Source organism: Thamnophis elegans, chromosome 6 (genome assembly GCF_009769535.1).
Source record: "Thamnophis elegans isolate rThaEle1 chromosome 6, rThaEle1.pri, whole genome shotgun sequence".
NCBI lineage: Eukaryota > Metazoa > Chordata > Lepidosauria > Squamata > Colubridae > Thamnophis > Thamnophis elegans.
The window spans coordinates 69,186,712-69,214,207 of record NC_045546.1 but is presented as its reverse complement, the minus strand read 5'-3'; the positions used below and the strand labels follow the sequence as shown (position 1 = coordinate 69,214,207).

The 27,496-nt window shown below is 40.6% G+C and overlaps 4 protein-coding genes across 4 annotated transcripts; all 4 read left to right on the top strand.

Moving 5' to 3' along the window:
* Positions 1-1,483: 1,483 nt before the first annotated feature.
* Positions 1,484-4,031, top strand: LOC116510779 (protocadherin alpha-5-like). Its single transcript, XM_032220429.1, has 2 exons — positions 1,484-3,923; positions 4,026-4,031. Exons 1-2 carry the CDS (start codon positions 1,563-1,565, stop codon positions 4,029-4,031), a joined length of 2,367 nt encoding a protein of 788 aa, XP_032076320.1. The 5' UTR covers positions 1,484-1,562.
* A 3,206-nt stretch (positions 4,032-7,237) lies between these two features.
* Positions 7,238-14,420, top strand: LOC116510778 (protocadherin alpha-3-like). Its single transcript, XM_032220428.1, has 2 exons — positions 7,238-9,646; positions 14,343-14,420. The coding sequence occupies exons 1-2, from the start codon at positions 7,292-7,294 to the stop codon at positions 14,418-14,420; spliced, it is 2,433 nt and encodes an 810-aa protein (XP_032076319.1). The 5' UTR covers positions 7,238-7,291.
* Positions 14,421-16,328: 1,908 nt separating this feature from the next.
* On the top strand, positions 16,329-18,945 carry LOC116510777 (protocadherin alpha-5-like). The gene has a single exon (XM_032220427.1). The coding sequence runs from the start codon at positions 16,492-16,494 to the stop codon at positions 18,943-18,945; it is 2,454 nt and encodes an 817-aa protein (XP_032076318.1). The 5' UTR covers positions 16,329-16,491.
* A 4,788-nt stretch (positions 18,946-23,733) lies between these two features.
* On the top strand, positions 23,734-26,229 carry LOC116510776 (protocadherin alpha-1-like). Its single transcript, XM_032220426.1, is given in 3 exon segments — positions 23,734-23,759; positions 23,858-23,916; positions 23,919-26,229. Coding segments are annotated over 3 exon segments (2,382 nt in total). The 3' UTR covers positions 26,216-26,229.
* The last annotated feature ends 1,267 nt before the right edge of the window (positions 26,230-27,496 follow it).

Below are 27,496 nucleotides of genomic sequence, written 5' to 3'. Positions count from 1 at the left end.
TTCCAGAAAATTTTCTCCCTTCTAGTTTGGACTCTAGTTTAACAAGCTTCTACCCATTACTTCTTACCTTGCACTCTGCTGCTTTGGAGTATAAGTCAATCCCCGCTTTTCTGTGACAACCCTTTAAGTACTGGAAGACAGTTACTGTATCAGTCCCCCCCCCAAAAAAATACAGCTTGATAGGCTATTTATCCCTAATTCCTAACTGTTTCATTGTACGATTTAGTCTCTAGACCCTTTATCATCTTGTTGCTCTTCTCTGCACACTGGGGTTGGGTTTTTTTGGTCATCATTAGAAGTTGGTCATCATTTGGTCATCATCATTTGGACATCATTAGAAATCTGTTTCCACTAGTGCACCTAGTGCATTATAAAGTAGCATTATCACTTCTCCTGATCTTGATATTATACATTCGTTAATGCAGTCTAGGACTGCATTGGATTTTTTGGCAGCCTGCTCATACTTAAGTGGTGGTCTTCTAGCACAGTAGTCTCCAACTTTAAGACCTGTGGATCCACGGTAGAGGAAATAGTACTGTGGGTTCTGACTTCATGAATCCCCCCCCCAGGCTAATTAGGTTAATAGATTTGCTATTGTTTTCTTCTGTGATATGAAAAGTGAAGGCACCACATTCCTTATGAGGGTTAGATGTTCAGCTTGTCTGTAGAAGTGTGTGCATAAAGGAAAAAAATGAAAAATTCTTATGTGAGGTTATTTAGCGACAGGCTCATTAAGTTACTGAAATAAATAAAAAGGTTAAATGAATTGAATTTCAGTATCTTCTTTTCTAAAAAGATTTGGTACAATTATATAAGCTAAACAGGGATCATATGAAATACATGGGTTAGATTAATTGTAACATATAATCTATTTCAGGAATAAGCCAATTAGAAATCACATAAGTTTTGGGAACTTGCCCTGCTTGTCATTTGCCTAAAAGGTTCAAGAGCTGGATAGCCAGCTAAGACTCAGAAATAAAACTAGAAAAGTACTTCTGCATTCATAGCATTGAAATACTATTACAAGTCTTTCTTCATAATTACTTCAAATTAAGGTTCCAATAATATTAATGTTCCAATGTTTCTCATCTTGGTCAAATTCAAATTGTTTGCAACTACCTCAATTTCTCCCCATTGGTCTGGGAGCAATGGGAAACATGGCCAGGAAATACCAAGGCATCAGTATAAGATTTAAATGAATATAATATTTAAAGACCAAAAGAAGGAAAACCACACACCAGAGATACAGGAAGGAACAGCTCTTGAAGTCTTAAGGAAAGAATATCACAGTTTCTCATTTTGAAATTTAGTCACAAGAGGTCGCTGTTTCCTAAGAAAACCCTCTAAGTGAAACTGAAAACGCAGAGCCCCTCCCTTAAAGGGACAGACATTCCTGACAGCCAGATCCACAAGGGAAATATTGAAGAACAGAGAAATCTCAACAAGCCAAGATTCAACCTATGCATTGCCAGTATGGCTGGGGTAGGTGGGCTCTGCTCCTGACACCCTTAAGGCAAGATATTTAGAGAAAAAAAGAAGAGCTTGCTGGTGTTGTGTCTGCAATGCTTACCTGGCCGAAGGGGCTGCTGCAGCTGCTTCTGCTCCACATCGCCTGGAAAATGGGGAGCGGCCAGCTCCATTATTCTGTGCTGGAGGAATCCCAGCATGGCACCTTTGTGGGCCGCATCGCCCAGGATTTGGGGTTGGAGGTGAGTGAGCTGGTGCCTCGGATGTTCCGGATGCTGTCCAAAGGAGAGAAGGACTATTTTGAGGTAAACCTGCAGAATGGGATCTTGTTTGTAAATTCCCGGATAGACAGGGAGGAGCTGTGTGCCAAGAATGCAGACTGTGTCCTTCATCTGGAGGTGATTGTGGAGAAACCTCTGAGGTTCTTCCATGTGGAGGTTGAAATCAAAGACCTGAATGACAATGCTCCCATCTTTTCAGCCAGGGAACAGATCCTGAGCGTAGCAGAATTGACAACAGCATCTGGAACCCAATTCCCTTTAGAGGGAGCCTCTGATGCAGATATTGGTATTAACGCTTTGATAACATACAAGCTCAGCCCAAGCAACCATTTTGCTCTTGATACAGGAAATGATGAAGATGAGAGTAAATCTGTAGTTCTTGTATTGAAGGTTCCTCTTGACAGAGAGGAGAGCCCTGTGCATCATTTAGTACTGACAGCCACTGATGGGGGTGATCCAAAACTCACAGGAACTGTTCAGCTAGTCATCAATGTGCTGGATGTCAATGACAACCCTCCTGTGTTTAACCAATCTGTTTACAGGGTAAAGTTGCTAGAAAACACAGTCAGTGGGTCATTAGTTATTACTCTGAATGCAACAGACTTAGATGTGGGGATTAATAGGGAAATCTCTTATTTTTTTAGTAATAAAGCACCTCCACATGTCACAAAGCTATTTAGCATAAATGCTGATATTGGGGAAATTAGAGTGATTGGAAAATTGGATTATGAAGAAAGCAAGTTCTATGAACTTCCAATTGTAGCAGAAGATAAAGGCAGCTCTCCATTATCAGGACACTGTAAAGTTCTCATTGAAGTGTTGGACATGAATGATAATATTCCAGAATTATCTGTGAATTCTCTCTCTGTGCCATTGCCAGAGGACTCCTCTCCAGGGACTGTGGTAGCCATCATCAGTGCTTCTGACAGGGATTCTGGCAACAATGGACAGATAACCTGTTTCCTCTGGCCCACTGGAGTACCCTTCAAACTTGAGTCCACATTCAAGAATTACTACTCCCTAATTGTTGGAACATCTTTGGATAGGGAGCAGGTGACTGAGTACAGGATGGTTGTGACAGTGGAAGATCAAGGCGTTCCACCACTGTCTTCTAGCATGACCCTCTTAGTGCCTATTAGTGACATAAATGACAATGCTCCAACTTTCACACAGCCCTCCTATACGGTCTTTGTGAAGGAGAACAATCCCCCTGGTGCTCACATCTTCACAATATCTGCTGCAGACCCAGACATAGCTGAGAATGGTCTGATCACCTATTGGATAGATGAGAAGCTCTGGCCATTGTCAAGCTACATCTCTGTACATTCGGAGAATGGAAAACTTTATGCGTTGCAGTCCTTGGACTATGAGGAGTTGAAACTGCTGGAGTTCCAGGTGAGAGCCAAGGATGCTGGACTTCCCTCCTTATGTGGCAATGCAACTGTTCAAGTCTTTGTAATGGATGAGAATGACAATGCACCTGTTGTGTCAAGATCATCAGAAGAGAACCTGATTCTTCTAGTGGTCCCTGTGATGCCTGGGCATATTGTAGGCAAGATCCATGCCTTGGATGCGGATTCTGGATACAATGCATGGCTAAGGTATGAACTGGTTGAAGAAAGCAATAGTCTATGGACTGTGGGGCAGTATAGTGGTGAGGTGAGTACCAAATATTCTCTGGATGATTCAGAAGGCAGCAAAATCCAGAGTGTCCTTGTTCTTGTGAAAGATCATGGAAAACTTCAATTGTCAACCACAGCCACCTTGAGTGTTTCACTTGTGATAAGTGGTCAGACAATCAAAACGGATATTAACCTTCAAAGGTCAGGGGAGAGCTTTGTTCCCCTGGTGGACTCGATCAACGTCTATCTGATCATTGCCATCTGCTCTGTTTCCAGCCTCTTCCTGCTGGCCACTCTCATCTACGTGGCCCTGCGTTGCCACTGTAAGACAAAGGAACCCATGGTTTATGGCCCTGGTATGGCCACCCTGGTCTGTGCCAGTGAAGTGGGCAGCTGGTCCTATTCCAATCGTCACAGCCACATCCTGGCAGGTGTGAGCACAGAGGCTGGTGCCAAGAGCGATCTTATGATTTTCAGTCCCAATATTCCTGTCTTTGCAGATAATGGGGAACTTATCAATGGGGTGGATGCGCCTCCAGATTTTGCTAAAAAGGTGAGTCCAACTCTTGGTGTCCTTGTCATCTTATTCAGCACCTCATTTCTATGTTTATAAATTTGAATTAGTCTTGGGACAATATTGTTTTTGAATTGTTAGGTTTAGGCACAGATAGAAAATAAATTGAATTACAAATCACCAATACTTTTTAAATAAAAAATATTTTTCCAATTTGAGGAGCTATAGTGTAGAAATGGGCAAAGATAGTAAATCTTTGATAGTAAATTACAGGTCAACATTAATGAATGATTTTTGTTTGTTGATAGTTTTGCTGTTTGAGGAATCAATTAGTATGTTGCCTCTTTTTGTGACAATATTTATGGGTAACAAAGTTTGCAACTTTATTAATCTGCTAGATGACAGAGAACTTTCCTTTTAAGTTTGTTTGTGGAAGTTTATATCTTGTTCATATATTGTTAAATTTAAAAATAGAAAGTATAATATTGTAAAGGCGTTAACAACTGGGTAGAATTAATACATTTATAATACAGAAATTTTAATTGGTAACTGGATAGTCACATTCCTAAAATGATCAAATATCGCCTTGTACTAGAGCTGTTTACTTCAAACTAGAATGGTCCTGTCAGTTTAACAACCAATGTGGATTATTTTATTCTGTTTCTATTGCAGTATCTGCAGTGTTACACTTTTTGAGGTTGGAAAGAATCAAGTATGGTTCCTAAGCCAAAGTTATACCAATCCTTACATTCAGAGGTGGATTGCTCCCGGTTCGGCCCGGATCGGGCGAAATGTTAGTAGTGGTGGTGAGAGGCTCTTCCCACCTGCCCGGATGCTTCTTTGCATGAGCACGCGCAGGAGTGCTCCCGAACCGGTAGTAAAAAAATTGGCAACCCACCATTGCTTACATTCTATAATTCTCTTCAAATCTTTGAGAATGGCGTCAACGTAGCATGTGTTTTGAGAGTGGGGAAGAATTGTATTTTATGAAAAGCCAGGTCTTTATGTTATGTAGCTGACTGAATAATCTGAGAGAATAGTTGAAATATGAGGGAATTGGTGGAGGGAAATACTTGCAACCTTCAACAAAATAAGATTAGGGGATCTATAGTTTTGACAGCCTGACGTTGATACGGGGAGGCTTAGCAGTGTTTCCCAACCTTGAGCCAGCAAAGGGCAGGTGGCAGGGAATTCTGAGTCTGCAAACCTACATAGCTGAAAATGATGGGGCTCAAGAAATACCCATTGTATTCTAAAAAGCTCATCGACAGTGGTGGGATTCAAATAATTTAACAACCGGTACTCAGTCCTAATGACCAGCTGGGCAGGCAAGACTGGGTGGTCATGTGACTGAGTAGGGGGCTAGACTATAAGTCCTCCAAGATCTACCAACTCTGTTATTCTGTTTGATATTATCAGTTCTCACAGTGTAGATGCTATTCCTTTGTTGATGCAGCCTAGGACTGCATTGGTTTTTTTGGCAGCTGCAATACAATGTTGGCTCATACTTAAGTGATGGTCCACTAGGACACCAAGATCTCTTTCACAATTACTACTGTTGAGCCAAGTGCTGACTATTCCATACCTGTGCATTTGGTTTTTCCTACCCAAGTGTAGAACCGTACTTTTCTCACCACTGAACTCATCTTGTAGGATTGGGCCAGTGGTTGGATTCAGCCAGTTTGCACCTATTCAGGAGAACCACTCATCCCTTACATTCCCCAAGAGGTGAGAAATAGCCAGGAAGTGGAGGCGCCACTTCCTGATCTTATAAATCAGGTGAAAGGTTATACAAGAATGCAATGCAGAACATAAGATACACCTAAAGGAGAATTGCACATAAATGTAAGACACTGCAACCCCCCCCCCCCCATTTCCTCTGAAGAATGGCAGATTCACGAATCTGACAATTACTATCTTTTACACACATGGACAAACATTTCTTATTGGCTGGTTTCTATATTCAGGCTACTCTACCTAAGAAATAAAAAAAGTAAAGGTTTGTGAAAACAAACCCAGATAGACTCCCTAGATTAAAGGTTGACTAGTGGGTTTTTGCACCAGGCTAATGAGGTTAACAGGTTTGCCATTGTTTTCTTCTGAGCTATAAAAATAAAGGTGTGATTTCCTTTATGATGGTTAGATATTCAGTGTCTCTGTATCAGTGGTGGGTTCTGGATCCCGTTGCAACCGGTACTGTTGCAACGGCGCCCGGTGTCCTCCACATGAACGCATGCAGCGCGCACATGCATCACACCTTCCAGCGACGCCACCACAAGACTCCTTAACGCTCCAGTTGCTCAGCGGAGTGTCATGCAGGCGTTGTACACGCCATGCATGTGTTCGGAAGTGCCGAAGGCTTTAAAGGACAGGTAAAGGGCACAGGTGGAGGGGTGGGCCCCCCCGGAGCCCCGTACCAGAACAATACCCGGGCAGGCTCCGGTACACCTGTACTGGGGAATACCACCTGCAACCCACCACTGGTCTGTATGTTTATGTGTATAAAGGAAGCAGCAGTGAAAAAAATCTTATGTAAGGTTATTTAGTAACAGACTCATTGTTACTTGAAGTGAAATATAAAAATTGAAAAGTTTGAATGTCTGTATTTTCTTTCTTCTCAAAAGATTTAGTACAGGACAGTACATATCAAACATAGGAAAATAAGTTGTGGAAAAAGGTGATTAAAAAAATCTATGAAAGTAAAAATTATTATTTATTGATTCTGGGGCAGGGACTTTATTGATCACATAGAATGTCTTATATGGATTGCTAAAAATAATTTTGGCAACATAACGCTGGTAAGGAATAACATTTTATAGACTCAGTGATGGCACTGAAAGCAACAGATTAATCTGGGAAAGAACCAAAAGTTACTACCCTCTGAAAATGCACTGTAATACATGGTTTAGATTCAGGGGTGGATGGCTGTCGGCATTACTGCGGGTTCGGTACACAAAAAAATTGTATCTAGTGTTCATCTATTGGCAGTGGGAAAGTTGCCCAGGAAATACCAAGGCATCAATACAATGTTTAAATTAATATAATATTTAAAGAAGACAAGAAGGAAAACTACACATCAGAGATACAGTAAGGAAAAAGTATCACAGACTGTCAATAAAGAATGGAGGTCTGTTTCTCATTTTGAAATTCAGTCACAAGAGGTCGCTGTTTCCTAAGGAAACTCTCTAAGTGAAACTGAAAATTCAGATCCCCTCCCTTAAAGCGACAGACATTCTAGCCAGCCAGATCCAAAAGAGAAATATCGAACAGAGAAATCTCAACAAGCCAAGATTCAACCTATGCATTGCCAGTATGGCTGGGGTAGGTAGGCTCTGCTCCTGACACCCTTAAGGCAAGATATTTAGAGAAAAAGAGAAGAGCTTGCTGGTGTTGTTTCTGTGTCTGCAATGCTTACCTGGCCGAAGGGGCTGCTGCAGCTGCTTCTCCTCCATACAGCCTGGAAAATGGGGAGCGGCCAGCTCCATTATTCTGTGCTGGAGGAATCACAACACGGCACCTTTGTGGGCCGCATCTCCCAGGATTTGGGGTTGGAGGTGAGTGAGCTGGTGCCTCGGATGTTCCGGATGCTGTCCAAAGGAGAGAAGGACTATTTTGAGGTAAACCTGCAGAATGGGATCTTGTTTGTAAATTCCCGGATAGACAGGGAGGAGCTGTGTGCCAAGAATGCAGACTGTGTCCTTCATCTGGAGGTGATTGTGGAGAAACCTCTGCGGTTCTTCCATGTGGAGGTTGAAATCAAAGACATTAATGACAATGCTCCCATCTTCTCTACCATGGAAAAGATCCTGAGCATATCAGAACTGATAACAGGTACTCGATTCTCCTTAGAGGAAGCCTCTGATGCAGATATTGGTACTAATGCTCTGATAACATACAAGCTCAGCCCAAGCAAACATTTTGCTCTTGATACAGGAAATGATGAAGATGAGAGTAAATCTGTAGTTCTTGTCCTGAAGGTTCCACTTGACAGAGAGGAGAGCCCTGTGCATCATTTAGTACTGACAGCCACTGATGGGGGTGAACCAAAACTCACAGGAACTGTTCAGCTAGTCATCAATGTGCTGGATGTCAATGACAACCCTCCTGTGTTTAACCAATCTGTTTACAGGGTAAAGTTGCTAGAAAATACAGCTAGTGGGTCATTAGTTATTACTCTGAATGCAACAGACTTAGATGAAGGGATTAATAGGGAAATTTCTTATTTTTTTATTGATAGCCTAGCTCTTCATGTCACAAAGATATTTGGCATGAATTCAGATACTGGGGAAATTAGAGTGATTGGAAAATTGGATTATGAAGAAAGCAAGTTCTATGAACTTCCAATTGTAGCGGAAGATAAAGGCAATTCTCAATTATCAGGGCACTGTAAAGTTCACATTGAAGTTTTGGACATGAATGATAATATTCCAGAATTATCTGTGAATTCTCTCTCTGTGCCATTGCCAGAGGACTCCCCTCCAGGGACTGTGGTAGCCATCCTCAGTGCTTCTGACAGGGATTCTGGCACCAATGGACAAATAAACTGTTTCCTCTGGCCCACTGGAGTACCCTTCAAACTCGAGTTAACATTCAAGAATTACTATTCCCTAATTGTTGGAACACCTTTGGATAGGGAGCAGGTGGCTGAATACAGGATGGTTGTGACAGTGGAAGATCAAGGCGTTCCACCACTGTCTTCTAGCATGACACTCTTAGTGCCTATTAGTGACATAAATGACAATGCTCCAACTTTCACACAGCCCTCCTATACAGTCTTTGTGAAGGAGAACAATCCCCCTGGTGCTCACATCTTCACAATATCTGCTTCAGACCCAGACATAGTTGAGAATGGTCTGATCACCTATTGGATAGATGAGAAGCTCTGGCCATTGTCAAGCTACATCTCTGTACATTCGGAGAATGGAAAACTTTACGCTTTGCAGTCCTTGGACTATGAGGAGTTGAAACTGCTGGAGTTCCAGGTGAGAGCCAAGGATGCTGGAATCCCCTCCTTATGTGGCAATGCGACAGTCCAAGTGTTTGTGATGGATGAGAATGACAACGCACCTGCTGTGTCAACATCATCAGAAGAGAACCTGATTATTTTAGTGGTCCCGGTGATGCCTGGGCATATTGTGGGCAAGATCCATGCCTTGGATGCGGATTCTGGATATAATGCATGGCTAAGGTATGAACTGGTTGAAGAAAGCAATAGTCTATGGACTGTGGGGCAGTATAGTGGTGAGGTGAGTACCAAATATTCTCTGGATGATTCAGAAAGCAGCAAAATCCAGAGTGTGCTTGTTCTTGTGAAAGATCATGGAAAACTTCAATTGTCAACCACAGCCACCTTGAGTGTTTCACTTGTGACAAGTGGTCAGACAATCAAAACCGATATTAACCTTCAAAGGTCAGGGGAGAGCTTTGTTCCCCTGGTGGACTCGATCAACGTCTATCTGATCATTGCCATCTGCTCTGTTTCCAGCCTCTTCCTGCTGGCCACTCTCATCTACGTGGCCCTGCGTTGCCACTGTAAGACAAAGGAACCCATGGTTTATGGCCCTGGTATGGCCACCCTGGTCTGTGCCAGCGAGGTGGGCAGCTGGTCCTATTCCAATCGGCACAGCCATATCCTGGCAGGTGTGAGCGCAGAGGCTGGTGCCAAGAGCGATCTCATGATTTTCAGTCCCAATATACCTGTCTTTGCAGATAATGGGGAACTTATCAATGGGGTTGATGCGCCTCCGGATTTTGCTAAAAAGGTGAGTCCAACTCTTGGAGTCCTTGTCTTCTTATTCAGCATCTCATTTCTATGCTTATAATTTTGAATTAGTCTTTGGACAATATTGTTTTTGAATTGTTAGGTTTAGGCACTGATAGAAAATAAATTGAATTACAACTCATCAATACTTTTTAAATAAAAAATATTTTTCCAATTTGAAGAGCTATAGTGTAGAAATGGGCAAAGATAGTAAATCTTTGATAGTAAATTATAGGTCGACATTAATGAATGATTTTTGTTTGTTGATAGTTTTGCTGTTTGAGGAATCAATTAGTATGTTGCCTCTTTTTGTGAAAATATTTATGGGTAACAAAGTTTGCAACTTTATTAATCTGCTAGATGACACAGAACTTTCCTTTTAAGTTTGTTTGTGGAAGTTTATATCTTGTTCATATATTGTTACATTTAAAAATAGAAAGTATAATATTGTAAAGGGGTTAACAACTGGGTAGAATTAATACATTTATAATACAGAATTTTTAATTGGTAACTGGATAGTCACATTCCTAAAATGATCAAATATCGCCTTGTACTAGAGCTGTTTACTTCAAACTAGAATGGTCCTGTCAGTTTAACAACCAATGTGGATTATTTTATTCTGTTTCTATTGCAGTATCTGCAGTGTTACACTTTTTGAGGTTGGAAGGAATCAAGTATGGTTCCTAAGCCAAAGTTATACCAATCCTTACATTCAGAGGTGGGTTGCTCCCGGTTCGGCCTGGATCGGGCGAAATGTTAGTAGTGGTGGTGAGAGGCTCTGCCCACCCGCCTGGATGCTTCTTTGCATGAGCACGTGCAGGAGTGCTCTCGAACCGGTAGTAAAAAAATTGGCAACCCACCATTGCTTACATTCTATAATTCTCTTCAAATCTTTGATGATGGCGTCAACGTAGCATGTGTTTTGAGAGTGGGGAAGAATTGTATTTTATGAAAAGCCAGGTCTTTATGTTATGTAGCTGACTGAATAATCTGAGAGAATAGTTGAAATATGAGGGAATTGGTGGAGGGAAATACTTGCAACCTTCAACAAAATAAGATTAAGGGATCTATAGTTTTGACACCCTGACATTAGTACTGGGGAGGCTCAGCAGAACCAATTGTTAACTTTCTAAGCAGTTCGGATAACTGGTTGTTGGAAGAAATCTCATTTTGTTTTTTCCCCACTTTAAATGGCTAATCCTGTAAGGAAGGCAGGAAGAAACATTCTGGTGTTGTTTCTAGCCTAATTTTATTGCCCTGTTTACAGAATCTGCCTCTCCAGTTAACCCTTATTACATTACATAACAGCTAAGGTGAAGCACCCATAGACATGAGTGACATTGAGTTGGCCATGCCCACCCAGTCACATGACCACTGAGTCACGCCTACCCAGCTGGTCATCAGGGCAGAGAACTAGTTGTTAAATTATTTGAATCCCATCACTGGATAGGGCTCAAATCTGTCAAGATCCTGAATCTTGAATTTATCTTCCAAAGAGTTAGCAACTCATCAAACTGAAGACAAGTACCGTATTTTTCGGAGTATAAAATGCACCTTTTTCCCTCAAAAAAGAGGCTGAAAATCTGGGTGCGTCTTATACACTGAATACAGCATTTTTCTTCCTCCTGAAACCCCACTCCTTCACCAAAATGTCTGTGCATAGCTTGTAGGAGGCTTTCAGAGAGCTCCTGGGGGCTGGGGAGGGCAGAAATGAGCAAAAAATGGGCCATTTTTTGCTCACTTTTGCCCCCGCTGTCCCCAGGAGCACTCTATAGGCTTCCTAATGCCCTTTTTTTCACAAAAAATGGGCCCGTTTTTTGCTCATTTTTGCCTCCCTCCCCCAGGAGCACTCTACAAGCCTCTTAAGAGCTATTCATGCCCTTTAAAAAAAAACAGACCCATTTTCATGAAGAATGAGGTGTTTTGGGGAGGTTTGCAGAGTGCAAAAATCTTTTTATTTGTCTCTTCAAAACCTTGGTGTGTCTTATACTCCGGTGCGTCTTATACTCTGAAAAATATGGGTATGTCGAATCAAATTTCTATGGCTTATATTTGCTGGTGGATTCCAAGACTCCCAACTTTACCTGGCTAAAATAGTTGTTTTTTTTTGACACTTTAGGGGAGGGATGGATTGGGTGAAAGACAGAGCCCAGAAGAAAATAATATTTAAAACAAAGGAAAAAAGAAAATGGAAACAATATACTTGAAACTTCAGTACTTAATCCTCAATTATATAGTATCTAAAATCTAATAGTTTTTATATTATGTATATAAAGATGATAAATCCACATTTCTTAATATGGTGATATATTCAGCTTTTTGTATATAATTCTAAATATTTTTTATCCATATTTTTTATCCATATTTCTCTTTCCAAAATCATTGTAAGGAAGTTACAAACCAAAATGCAATAATAATAGGACAAGCCTAAATCATGTGGATATGTGTGCCCTTCAATATTTTATCCTTTTTTGGGATATGATTGCTGCATGCAATATTGTAATAACTTTGAATGGACATCCTCGAAGCATTGTACATGATAATTTCAGGGGGGGAGAGAAATCTGTTTCATTAAAAACAGCTTCTTTAGTAAAATCTATTTTGATACCATGTTGAAAGAAAAATAATTGTTGAGTTATAATAATTGTTGATGCTATTGGAACATGAACAGATATTACTACATCTTTAGCTAACTAATGATTTAAGAATAGGAATACTAACGAATAACCAAGAACCAGCTTGATTTTATTTTTTTAAATTATTTATTTTGCATTTATTTGCTTGGACCGATGAAAAAATCACCATATATCTGTCAGATGGAACTCCATCATATGCTTTTGTAATATTTTCCATGTAGGACACTTAAACAGAGTTGGGATAGTATTATGGGCTACAAATACACTTAAACCTTATTTCTTTATTTTATTTTAATTTTAAATGTCATATGGTCTTTTGAAAAGCACCTTTGGGACAACCACGACCTGGATGATTGAGAATTTCCATAGACATTGCAGAGATTAATTAAGTTATATAAAGCACCTGATGGAAGCAAGATTGTCCTCTATCTACAGTGTTGCAAATACTTCGCTTTCCCCTTCTCATGAACTGACAAGTTCTTTGTGTAGCTCTTGGTGGCCTCCAAGTTGATTGTAGGGAGCTGATTGCTGGGAGCAGAATCTCAGTAATTGAAGCCCCTTAAATCATCCATGTGTCCAAGCGGAAAAGCTGTCTTCGGGGCTGAAAGACAAACCACTCATGAATTCTTGTCTGAAGCCTTTGCTGAATTTTTAGATAACGCAGGCAATGCAAATGCCATAAGAATATATAACTTTACTGAGAACTGTCATGACCTTTGAGGTGGATTCATGCTGTGCTTTTGAGATGCTGGAGCTGGAGTGGACAAGTATACCTCCAAGTGCTTCAAGACTTGAGCAGAACAAGAAGTGAAGAAAGCAGACCATGTGCCTTGGATTGTGGAAGAGAAGGCAGAGAAGCAGAAAGCAAAGCCTGTGCTTTAGAGCTGTGGTTGGAAGGAGATCTTACCAGAGAATCCAGGGTTATGCTGCACCAGCCTCAAGATGTAGCAATAAGTATGTGCAGAGAGGCAGATGATAAAAAGATGACCAGGGAAGCAACACAGCAGCACTAAAGGAGCCAAAAGAATTGAACTTCATTTTTAGCATGAACATAGAGCAACACCATCTGGATGCAGTCAATTGATTAAGAAGAATGAAAAGGTGGGCCCACAGCTGGAAGGTAACATGGCATGTGGTGCAGTTGTTCAGGTAGTGGATGTCCCCCTTCCTTGCTTTGGACTGATACACAACAAATAAGTATTTGCGGATGCAAAAGAATATTGACACTTGTTAAAAGCAATGGGAGAGCATTTCACCCAATATTGGAAGGATATTGAGGTGGCTCAGAAAGGCATTAGCAAATTTTAGGATGATTTTGCCTACCAATCTGTAAAGCAGCTCCCATTAAACAAATTACATTACGAAGGTGGAGCCATAGAGATCCCAACTACTATTCAATGTGACGTGTTTGAAATGGCAGGCACTCCTACAGTTATAGAGACTAATTTGATTTTGAATTTAACAACAGCAGCAAGACTGTTGGTGGCGCAGTACTGGAAGAAGGAAGAATTACCTACTATTCAAGAATGGACATTAAAAGTAACAAACTTAGCAGAGATGACTAAAATATCAGCATATCTTAAGGACCATTCAGATGAGAAATACAAGCTGGAATGGAGAAGATGGACTGATTATATTCAAAATAAATATGGGACTAAGAAACTCCAGATTGCTTTTGACTGAATGAGCAAAGAATGATACAACTTGTTTAAGATTAGCTTTACAAAAAGGGAATTAAAGTACAAGTGAGGGATGATGCTAAAGTCTGTTAGTTTATTTTAGAATATGGATGTTAATGTTTATACCCTGTATTTGCTCTGGGAGGTTGGGGGGGGGGAGGTTGGGGGAGGAGTTGGGTTCCGGGAGGGGGGGGGAGGTGAGGTATATATTTGTAAAACTTTTTTAAAACTTTTAATAAAAAAAAATGGCAGACACTCCCATTCCAGCTCAGCTCTATGGAGCAACAAACTGTTGATTCTTAACGTAAGTACCAACATTGGCTCTTGGCTTATTTTTCACAGGTAGTATAGTGAAACCTTTAACTTGTTTTCTTGATCGCAGAGTGGAGAAGATAGAACAGTGAACAATTACTGTAAGGCTCAGCCTGTCCCCCTTATTCAACGAAATAAAGACTCTTGAAAGTTAGCATTTCAAAAGGAACCTTTTATTGGGTTCATTCAAAGCAGGCTCTGAGGTCACTCAGGGCAAACAATTAGAAATAAAGGAATTAAAGACCCCTCCCAATAGTCAGATGTGGATTCAGCCAATCCGCAGGTGTGAAGATGTTATTGTCCAGGTTGTTCTGAGAAAGATTTAAGAGAGCTTTCTCAGGGCCATCTTCGGCTCTGCTGTCCACATGGCCACCCCATCCCTTACATTCCCCAAGAGGTGAGAAATAGCCAGGAAGTGGAGGCACCACTTCTGATCTTATAAATCAGGTGAAAGGTTATACAAGAATGCAATGCAGAACATAAGATACATCTAAAGGAGAATTGCACATAAATGTAAGACGTTGCAATTCCTCCCCCCCCTTCCTCTGAAGAATGGTAGATTCACGAATCTGACAATTACTATCTTTTACATGCAGGGACAAACATTTCTTATTGGCTGGTTTCTATATTCAGGCTACTCTACCGAAGAAATAAAAAAGTAAAGGTTTGTGAAAACAAACCCAGATAGACTCCTTAGATTAAAGGTTGACTAGTGGATTGACTAATTCATGGTTTTTTCCACCAGGCTAATGAAGTTAACAGGTTCGCCATTGTTTTCTTCTGAGCTATAAAAATAAAGGTGTGATTTCCTTTATGATGGTTAGATATTCAGTGTGTCTGTATCAGTGGTGGGTTCTGGATCCCGTTGCAACCAGTACTGTTGCAACGGGGCCCAGTGTCCTCCACATGAACGCATGCAGCGCACGCATGCATCATACCTTCCAGCGACGCCTCCACAATCCTCCTTGATGCTCCAGTTGTTTAGCGAAGTGTCATGCAGGCGTTGTACACGCCATGCATGTGTTCGGAAATGCCGAAGGCTTTAAAGGACAGGTAAAGAGCACGGGCGGAGGGGTGGGCCCTCTATAGCACCGTACCAGAACAATACCCGGGCAGGCTCCGGTACGCCTGTACTGGGGAATACCGCCTGCAACCCACCACTGGTCTGAAAGGAAGCAGCAGTGAAAAAAATCTTATGTAAGGTTATTTAGTGACAGACTCATTGTTACTTGAAGTGAAATATAAAAATTGAAAAGTTTGAATATCTGTATTTTCTTCCTTCTCAAAAGATTTAGTACAGGACAGTATATATTAAACATATGAAAATAAGTTGTGGAAAAAGGTGATTAAAAAATCTATGAAAGTAAAAAAAAAGTGATGCAGAATAACAAAGGGAACTAAATAAAAAAAGAGTACGCTACTAACAAAACAGAAACATAGATACATAATTTTTATACCAATAGAATATAATTTACGAGGGCTCACACAAAAAGAATTTTAAAACTGGTTTCACTACCTAATTATTTATTCATTCTGGGGCAGGGACTTTATTGATGACATAGAATGTCTCATATAGATTGCTAAAAATAATTTTGGCAATATAACGCTGGTAAGGAATAACATTTTATAGACTCAGTGATGGCACTGAAAGCAACAGATTAATCTGGGAAAGAACCAAAATTTACTACCCTCTGAAAATGCACTCTAATACATGGTTTAGATTCAGGGATGGATGGCTGTCGGCATTACTGCGGGTTCAGCGCACAAAAATTGTATCTAGTGCTCATCTATTGGCAGTGGGAAAGATGCCCAGGAAGTACCAAGGCATCAATACAATGTTTAAATTAATATAATATTTAAAGAAGAAAAGAAGGAAAACTACACATCAGAGATACAGTAAGGAAAAAGTATCACAGACTGTCAATAAAGAATGGAGGTCTGTTTCTCATTTTGAAATTCAGTCACAAGAGGTCGCTGTTTCCTAAGGAAACTCTCTAAGTGAAACTGAAAATTCAGATCCCCTCCCTTAAAGCGACAGACATTCCAGCCAGCCAGATCCACAAGAGAAATATCAGACAACAGAGAAATCTCAACAAGCCAAGATTCAACCTATGCATTGCCAGTATGGCTGGGGTAGGTGGGCTCTGCTCCTGACACCCTTAAGGCAAGATATTTAGAGAAAAAGAGAAGAGCTTGCTGGTGTTGTCCCTGTGTCTGCAATGCTTACCTGGCCGAAGGGGCTGCTGCAGCTGCTTCTGCTCCACACCGCCTGGAAAATGGGGAGCGGCCAGCTCCATTATTCTGTGCTGGAGAAATCCCAGCACGGCACCTTTGTGGGCCGCATCTCCCAGGATTTGGGGTTGGAGGTGAGTGAGCTGGTGCCTCGGATGTTCCGGATGCTGTCCAAAGGAGAGAAGGACTATTTTGAGGTAAACCTGCAGAATGGGATCTTGTTTGTAAATTCCCGGATAGACAGGGAGGAGCTGTGTGCCAAGAATGCAGACTGTGTCCTTCATCTGGAGGTGATTGTGGAGAAACCTCTGCAGTTCTTCCATGTGGAGGTTGAAATCAAAGACATGAATGATAATGCTCCCATCTTCTCTGCCAAGGAACAGATCCTGAGCATAGCAGAATTCATAACAGCATCTGGAACCCGATTCCCTTTAAAGGGAGCCTGTGATGCAGATATTGGTATTAATGCTCTACTAACTTACAAGCTCAGCCCAAACAACCATTTTGTTCTGGATTCAGGAAATGATGAAGATGAGAGTAAATCTGTAGTTCTTGTATTGAAGGTTCCTCTTGACAGAGAGGAGAGCCCTGTGCATCATTTAGTACTGACAGCCACTGATGGGGGTGAACCAAAACTCACAGGAACTGTTCAGCTAGTCATCAATGTGCTGGATGTCAATGACAACCCTCCTGTGTTTAACCAATCTGTTTACAGGGTAAAGTTGCTAGAAAATACAGCTAGTGGGTCATTAGTTATTACTCTGAATGCTACAGACTTAGATGAAGGGATTAATAAGGAAATTTCTTATTTTTTTACTGATAGCCTAGCTCTTCATGTCACAAAGATATTTGGCATAAATTCAGATACTGGGGAAATTAGAGTGATTGGAAAATTGGATTATGAAGAAAGCAAGTTCTATGAACTTCCAATTGTAGCGGAAGATAAAGGCAATTCTCAATTATCAGGGCACTGTAAAGTTCTCATTGAAATGTTGGACATGAATGATAATACTCCAGAATTATCTGTGAATTCTCTCTCTGTGCCATTGCCAGAGGACTCACCTCCAGGGACTGTGGTAGCCATTCTCAGTGCTTCTGACAGGGATTCTGGCAACAATGGACAGGTAACCTGTTTCCTCTGGCCCACTGGAATACCCTTCAAACTCAAGTCCACATTCAAGAATTACTACTCCCTAATTGTTGGAACACCTTTGGATAGGGAGCAGGTTGCTGAATACAGGATGATTGTGACAGTGGAAGATCAAGGGGTTCCACCACTGTCTTCTAGCATGACCCTCTTAGTGCCTATTAGTGACATAAATGACAATGCTCCAACTTTCACACAGCCCTCCTATACAGTCTTTGTGAAGGAGAACAACCCCCCTGGTGCTCACATCTTCACAATATCTGCTGCAGACCCAGACATAGCTGAGAATGGTCTGATCACCTATTGGATAGATGAGAAGCTCTGGCCGTTGTCAAGCTACATCTCTGTACATTCAGAGAGTGGAAAACTTTATGCTTTGCAGTCCTTGGACTATGAGGAGTTGAAACTGCTGGAGTTCCAGGTGAGAGCCAAGGATGCTGGAATCCCCTCCTTATGTGGCAATGCGACAGTCCAAGTCTTTGTGATGGATGAGAATGACAATGCACCTGTTGTGACAGGATCATCAGAAGAGAACTTGATTATTTTAGTGGTCCCGGTGATGCCTGGGCATATTGTAGGCAAGATCCATGCCTTGGATGCGGATTCTGGATACAATGCATGGCTAAGATATGAACTGGTTGAAGAAAGCAATAGTCCATGGACTGTGGGGCAGTATAGTGGTGAGGTGAGTACTAAATATTCTCTGAATGATTCAGAAGGCAGCAAAATCCAGACTGTGTTGGTTCTTGTGAAGGACTATGGAAAACCTCAACTGTCAGCCACAGCCACCTTGAGTGTTTCACTTGTGATAAGTGGTCAGACAATCAAAACGGATATTAACCTTCAAAGGTCAGGGGAGAGCTTTGTTCCCCTGGTGGACTCGATCAACGTCTATCTGATCATTGCCATCTGCTCTGTTTCCAGCCTCTTCTTGCTGGCCACTCTCATCTACGTGGCCCTGCGTTGCCACTGTAAGATAAAGGAACCCATGGTTTATGGCCCTGGTATGGCCACCCTGGTCTGTGCCAGTGAAGTGGGCAGCTGGTCCTATTCCAATCGTCACAGCCACATCCTGGCAGGTGTGAACACAGAGGCTGGTGCCAAGAGTGATCTCATGATTTTCAGTCCCAATATTCCTGTCTTTGCAGATAATGGGGCACTTATCAATGGGGTGGATGCGCCTCCAGATTTTGCTAAAAAGGTGAGTTCAGCTCTTGGAGTCCCTGTCATCCACTCAGCCTCTCATTTCCGTGCTTATAATTTTGGATTAATCTTGGGACAATATTGTTTTTGAATTGTTAGGTTTAAACTCTGATGCAAAAATTTAATTATAAACCACAAATACTTTGTTTTATTAAAAATGTTTTACCAAATTGTGATGCTATAATTTCTAGTTTAATTCATAGTCAAATTGTCCTATAATGACATAAGTAGGCTCTTCACCTAATATTATCATTTTGCCGTGCCAAGCTATTCCTGATTGTCTTGTTTACAAGGGACATTAATGAATGATATTTTTTTTTGTGGATAGTTTTATTATTTGATGAATCAATTGTAAATGTGATGCCTCTTTTGTGACAATATTTATATCTACTGCATGGTTTGGAAACTCTTTAAACTTTATTAATCTAATAGATACACTGATATTTACAGGTTTTTTCATATATTGTAACTTTAGAAATAGAAAGTGTAGTATTGTGTTAACAATCGGATAGCAGTAATATAATTGTAATACAGAAATTATAACTGATACCTGGGTAGTCCTATTCCTAGAATGATTTAATATCACCTTGTACTAGAGCAGTGTTTCCCAAACTTGGCAACTCTTGTCTGGGCCTGATGATTTTCCTGGCTTTTGTCTGTGAAATAGATCTTACACTTCCCTTTCTGTGATCCCCACGGGTTGTGAACCCAATGGGATGGGGTCAGTTATAGGAGGTTTGGCTGTTGTTGTTGTGCTTGAGATGCGGGTTGTAGAGATAGGTGGCTGTAGTTTCCTTTCAAACCTGCAGTAAAACACATTCAGGTCATCTGAGAGTTGTTGATTTCCTTCAGCCTGGGAAGGAGGTTTGCCGTAATCGGTGATATTTTTAAGAGTTTTCCACGTGTTTGCTGATTAATTTGTTGAGAACTGATTCCTTTTCAGAGTAGCTTCTTTTTGCTACTCTGATCTCTCTTGTTAAGCAGTAAATGTTAAAGATTTGTTTGGATTTTTCAAGAACATGTCAAATGGGAACGTTATTTTTTTAATGAGACATTTTTCTCAGAATAGATGTGCTTTGCCAGTCCTTTAATTCTGTGATGTATTTTTATCTTAATCTATTTTATGAGGACCCATATGAGATTGGGTCCTCATTTATGAGATTGTTGGGGGCCATATGCTGACTGTATAAACCACTTAGAGAGGGGTGGAAAGCACTGTGAAGTGGTATATACCGATAAGTCTAAGTGTTATTGCTATTGTTATACGCCTGGGATGTCTTGGTGTTTCCCTAGCTATGTACTCACAGTTCAATTTTCTTGACATTAGCCAAGGTCAGTTGGGTGTTGCATCAACTTATTTAAATTGTAGGACTGGTATGAACATCTTACATACTGATTCCATCAAGGCACTTGACAAAGTATACTGTAACTTTCTGATTAAGAAGCTTGTTAAATGTGAACCTGATACCTTGTCAATTCAATGAATCTATAGCTGACTTGAAATATGTATTGAAAGAATGCTGATCAAAAACTGACTGCAAAGGACCTTGGAAGCCTTCTATTCCAACCAGTTGCTCAAGATAAAAGATCATATTCTATCGTGGACAAATAGTTGTTCTGTTCCTGAAATGCTATTGTGATTGAGCACCCACAACTCAGTGATGAGATTCAAATAATTTAACAACCGGTTCTCTGCCTCAATGACCATCTGGGTAGGTGGGGCTCGATGGTCATGTGACGGGGTGGGCATGGCCAACTCAAGGTCATTCAGGTCGATGGGCGCTTCGCCTTAGCTGTTACAATATAATAAGGGTTAACCGGAGAGGCAGTTTCTGTAAGCAGGTCAATAAAGATTAGGCTAGAAACAACACCAGAATGTTTCCTTCCTGCCTTCCTTACAGGATTAGCCCTGTAAAGTGGGAAAAAACAAAAGGAGATTTCTTCCAACAATTGGTTCTCTGAACTACTTAGAAAGTTACCAACCGGTTCTCCCGAATAGGTGCGAACTGGCTGAATCCCACCACTGCCACAACTCCAGGCAGCAAACTTTTCCCTTGATTAATTTTTCTCATTGTCAGGAAATTTCTCCTTAGGTGAATATATCTTTATTAAATTTCCACCTATATTTCCTAGTTCTTCTGTTCATTAGACTAGACATACCCAGTCCCTGGTACCATTCATCATATTCTATGGCCTCCTTTCTCCCTGCTATCCATCATCTCCTTGCCATCTTCTCCCATTTATGGACAAATTGTTTCCTTGACTTTTTTTTCTTGTTTTTCACTTGTTGAAAGAAATGTTGAAAATTTATATTTTGAAAGAAATACTAAACATAGCCAGTTCCCTCAACCGTTCATCATATGGTTTATCCTTAAGTATCTTAATCATCTTTGTTGCTCTCTTTTGCACTCCTTTTAGAGTCACAACATCTTTTTTTTGGTATAGTGACATGCGGTATTCCAAGTATGGCCTGACTAGGGTGGTATTAAGTGGTATTATCACTTCTTGTGATCTTGATGCTGTCCTTCTGCTTGATACATCTTAGGACTGTGTTATGGCCCAGCAGGAGCCGTTGGAGCTGCCACCAGACTCCGACAGCGAGGGGCCCTATGAGTCGGCTCTGGAGGATGTGGAGAACCCTGGACAGGGTTCCGACTCCGAGCAGGGTGCAGAGAGGCTGGTTGGCCACCAGGAGGCACCTTTGCCTTGGACCAGTGGGGAGGAGACAAGGGAGAGTGAGCCAGAAGCCAGTAGTGAGTTGTTCCTGGATGCACAGTATCGAAGAGCTAATAGGCATCAGGAACAGTTGCGCAGTTACAGGAGGTAATTGCACTCAGCTGGTGGTCATTAGGCTCCTCTCCAGACTATAAAAAGACTACTTGTGCACACGCCCCTCTTTGCAGAAGTCAACACAGGATCGAATATCGGAGAACATTGTTAGAAGCTTGGCAGGCTGGATTGCTGCCAAGCCTTATCTGTGTTTATTGCTGCCCAAGCTTGTCTGTGCCGGTTTGCTGCCAAGGACCTGTCTGTCTGTTAATTAAATGCCATAACTTATCTTTGACTCGGAGTGTGCTTGGGTGTGGAATGAGGGGGGTCAGAACAGGACTGCATTGGCTTTTTTTGGCACACTGCTGGCTCATAAATGATAGGACCACTAGGACACTTATATCCCTCTCACAGTTAGTACTGTTGAGTCAAGTATCATCTATTCTAAACCTGTACATTTGGTTTTTTTTAAAGTGCAGGACCTTATTTTTCTCACAGCATCTTGTTGGATAGGGCCTAGTGCTCAAGTCTATCAAGATCCTTTTATTGTGACCAAATCATCAACTGAAGGCAAGTATGTAGTGTGAAGCTTCCATAACTAATATAGTAGATTTCAAGGCTCGCAACTTTACATACCTATATTTATTTTCTTTTTTGTCAGTTTAAGGGAGGAAAGGAGGGAAGTGGGAAACACATCAGAAAAGAATACGTAAAACAAATGAAAAACGGAGAAAGGGAAAGGGAAACAAACTTAACTGTACTTCAAATGTAATAATTAATCCTTGATTATATAGAACTGGTGGCCTGCAGTCTGGATGCTTTGCGAAGGGAAAAACGTTGTGATACATCACATTATGGTAACATGAAGCAGCAACGTGACAGCAACGTGATGTGGCATGATATAGAATTACATAATATTGAGCAGTCTCTATATTATGTAAATAAAGAGGATAAATCCATATTTCTTAATATGGTGATGAATTCAATTTTTTCACTATAATTCTTAATGTCTTCAAACCATATTTCTCTTTCCAGAACCATTGTAATAAAGTTACAAGTGTTAGACTAGAATGCAATAATAATGAGGCAAGTCTAAAACCTGTACAGTATATGTATGCCCTTCAATAATTAATCTTTTTTTTAACAGTAGACAATTGCTATCTGTTACATGCACAAACAAACATTCATTATCAGCTGGCTTCTATGTTCTGGATACTCTAATTAAGCAATAAAAAACTACAGTAAAAGTTTGTGTAAAAAAAAACATCAGACCCTCTTAATTCAAGATTGACTAATGGTGATTGTGTTCATGAAATTTTCTTTCTGGGCTAATGACAATTGTTGTGTGAGTTTATTCAACGAAAGACTCTTTGTAACTTGGAATGAAACGTAAAAGAGTAAATGTTTGAATTTCTGTACGTTTTTCCTTCTCACAACATTTAATACAAAACAGTACATGCTAAACAGGGGTTGTGGGGAAATTGGTTGTGGAAAAATGTGATAAAAAAGCCTATGAAAGTTTTAAAAAATGTATAGTCTCCTAAAAATAATTTTGGAAACATAATGCTGGTAAAGAATAACGTTCTATAGACTTAGGGATGGCACTGAAAGCAACAAATTAATCAGGGAAAGAACCAAGAGTTACTACCCTATGGAAATGCATTCTGATACATGGGTGAGATTCTGCTTTCATAGGAGTGGAATACCATTATGAGTTTCTTTAATTAATGTTTGTGATCTCCGTCAAAAGTCTGATTTAAATGGTTTGCAACTACTTCAATTTCCCACCATCTGTCTGGTGCTCATCTATTGGGAGCAATGGGAAATATGGCCAGAGAAGCAGACAAATATATATTCCTTATAATGCAATTTCATGATAGCACCAAGGATTCAATATAAGATCTAAATCAATCTAATAGTTAAAGAACAATGGAAATCTATTTCTCATTTTGAAATTCAGTCACAGGAGGTCGCTGTTTCCTAAGGAAACTCTCTAAGTGAAACTGAAAATGCAGAGCCCCTCCCTTAAAGAGACAGACATTCCTGCCAGCCAGATCCACAAGAGAAATATCGAACAACAGAAAAAGCCCAACAAGCCAAGATTCAACCTATGAACGCATTGCCAGTATGGCTGGGGTAGGTGGGCTCTGCTCCTGACACCCTTGAGACAAGATATTTAGAGAAAAAGAGAAGAGCTTGCTGGTGTTGTGTCTGCAATGCTTACCTGGCCGAAGGGGCTGCTGCAGCTGCTTCTGCTCCATATCGCCTGGAAAATGGGGAGCGGCCAGCTCCAATATTCTGTGCTGGAGGAATCCCAGCACGGCGCCTTTGTGGGCCGCATCTCCCAGGATTTGGGGTTGGAGGTGAACGAGCTGGTGCCTCGGATGTTCCGGATGCTGTCCAAAGGAGAGAAGGACTATTTTGAGGTAAACCTGCAGAATGGGATCTTGTTTGTAAATTCCCGGATAGACAGGGAGGAGCTGTGTGCCAAGAATGCAGACTGTGTCCTTCATCTGGAGGTGATTGTGGAGAAACCTCTGCGGTTCTTCCATGTGGAGGTTGAAATCAAAGACATTAATGACAATGCTCCCATCTTCTCTGCCAAGGAACAGATCCTGAGCATGGCTGAATTTGTAACATTAGTTACACAATTTCCATTAAAGGGAGCCTCTGATGCTGATATTGGTACTAATGCTCTACTGACTTACAAGCTCAGCCCAAACAACCATTTTGTTTTGGATTCAGGAAATGATAAAGATGAGAGTAAATCTGTAGTTCTTGTACTGAAGGTTCCACTTGACAGAGAGGAGAGCCCTGTGCATCATTTAGTACTGACAGCCACTGATGGGGGTAATCCAAAACTCACAGGAACTGTTCAGCTAGTCATCAATGTGCTGGATGTCAATGACAACCCTCCTGTGTTTAACCAATCTGTTTACAGGGTAAAGTTGCTGGAAAATACAGCTAGTGGGTCATTAGTCATTACTCTCAATGCAACAGACTTAGATGAAGGGATTAATAAAGAAATCTCTTATTTTTTTACTGATACCTTAGCTCTTCATGTCACAAAGATATTTAGTATGACTTCTGATACTGGAGAAATTAGAGTGATTGGAAAATTGGATTATGAAGAAAGTAAATTCTATGAACTACCAATTCTGGCAAAAGATAAAGGTAATTTTCCATTATCAGGGCAATGTAAAGTTCTCATTGAAGTATTGGACATAAATGACAATATTCCAGAATTATCTGTGAATTCTCTCTCTGTGCCATTGCCAGAGGATTCCCCTCCAGGGACTGTGGTAGCCATCATCAGTGCTTCTGACAGGGATTCTGGCAACAATGGACAGGTAACCTGTTTCCTCTGGCCCACTGGAATACCCTTCAAACTTGAGTTAACATTCAAGAATTACTATTCCCTAATTGTTGGATCAGCTTTGGATAGGGAGCATGTGACTGAGTACAGGATGGTTGTGACAGTGGAAGATCAAGGTGTTCCACCACTGTCTTCTAGCATGACCCTCTTAGTGCCTATTAGTGACATAAATGATAATGCTCCAGCTTTCCCACAGTCATTCTACACAGTCTTTGTGAAAGAGAACAATCCCCCTGGTGCTCACATCTTCACAATGTCTGCTGTAGACCCAGACATAGCTGAGAATGGTCTGATCACCTATTGGATAGATGAGAAGCTCTGGCCATTGTCAAACTACATCTCTGTACATTCGGAGAGTGGAAAGCTCTATGCTTTGCAGTCCTTGGACTATGAGGAGTTGAAACTGCTGGAGTTCCAGGTGAGAGCTAAGGATGCTGGAATGCCCTCCTTATATAGCAATGTGACAGTTCAAGTCTTTGTGTTGGATGAGAATGACAACGCACCTGTTGTGTCAACATCATCAGAAGAGAACCTGATTCTTCTAGTGGTTCCAATGATGCCTGGGCATATTGTAGGCAAGATCCATGCCTTGGATGCAGATTCTGGTTACAATGGATGGCTAAACTATGAGCTTATTGAAGAAAGCAATGGTCCATGGTCTGTGGGGAAATATAGTGGTGAGGTGAGTACCAAATTTTCTCTTGATGAATCAGAAGGAGGAAAATTCTACACTGTTTTGCTTCTTGTCAAGGATCATGGGAAGCCTCAGCTCTCAGCCACAGCTACCTTGAGTCTGTCACTTGTAACGAGTTTCCAGGCCATCAAAACAGATGTTCATCTCTCCATGTCAGGAGAGAGCTTCTTGCCTCTGGTGGACTCAATCAATATCTATTTGATCATTGCCATCTGCTCTGTTTCCAGCCTGTTCCTGCTGGCCGTTTTTGTTTATATGACTCTACAATGCCACTGCAAGGCAAAGGAATCCATGGTGTATGGCCCTGGCATGGCCACCCTGGTGTGTTCCAGTGAAGTGGGCAGCTGGTCCTATTCCAATCGCCACAGCCACATCCTAGCAGGTGTGAACATTGAAACTGGTGCCAAGAGTGATCTTATGATGTTCAGTCCCAACATTCCTGTTTCTACAGATATTGGGGAAAATAGAAATGGAAGTGAACTGCTTCCAGATACATCCAAAGAGGTATGTTATCTTGTTTGAAATTCTTTTATCTTTATATTTTGCTGCTCCCAATTTTGCATCATTGTTACTACAATATATGTTCCAAAATGTTATCATATATAATTTTTATAGTAATAGTAATTCATTGCTGTAATAGTTGGTTTCCTAACTTAAGCCATTCCTTTACTATACCTAGTAGTCTTTCTGATTAAATATTTTTGAAATGGAGTGGCCACAAATTGATCTTACTTTTTTTTTACAGTTAGCAAATTTGTCCTGTTCAACTCCGATATAAAGAAAGATGTTCATTGTTTCCGATTCTTTAATTTGTAATTTGTATTGATTTTCCTTTTTATCGATACTGATTCTTTAATGAATGGAGTACAAATTTTCAGTTATATTTTTAATAAATACTTTTTAAAAATGGTTAAAACATTTGATGTTGCATGTTTTTTAAAATTTCTCATGCTTGTTTGTACCTTTAAAAACATAATTTTTAATACAGGTAGTCCTCACTTAGACCACCAGTTAACCAATCATTTAGTCACCATTCAAAGTTATGATATCACTGAATGAGGAGACTTAACTACCGGTCCTCATAGTTGTGGCCATTGTAGCATCTCTGCTGTGATTTGATTGCATATCTTGCACTTTGCAATGGGCTCTCAGTTATGATGACTGCAATATCCTGAGGTCATATGTTTGCTGTTTGTGATTTTCACTGTTGGCTTCTGACAAAGACAATGGGAAAGCCTGCAGGAAGCTGCTAATGGCAATCACATAACATTGTGCTTAATGACACAAAGGGATTTGCTTAACAGCAGCAATTGGAACAACTGCAACTGGTATCATAAGTTGATGTGAACATGTGACATTGTCCTTTCTGACCATCATGTATAGTGATGGAGTTGCTTCCCAATTATCACAGTTAAGCAAGGACTACCAATATTGCAAAAAAATTGCAATATTGCAATTGACTGAAAAAATTGATTAATCAACAATACTCACATTATATCTGTTGACCAGACTATCGTATCTCTGGAATAAAAGTCATCCAAGATTACGTTCCACAGGAAGTCAATTTTTCTTCAATGAATTTAGTGGACTTAAATGGCTTTGTTGAAATAAATGTTTTTATATGGATTATTTAACAGAATAACAGAGTTGGAAGAGGCCTTGAAAATATGAATTATGGTACTGGATAGAAATTTTGAAATAGACATTTGAGATTCATCCATCAGAATTCCTCCAAAGCTTTACACTCTATTCTTGTATCAGGTCTTTGCCCCCTCAAGTTCTCTGTGCTGCCTCATCATGCTA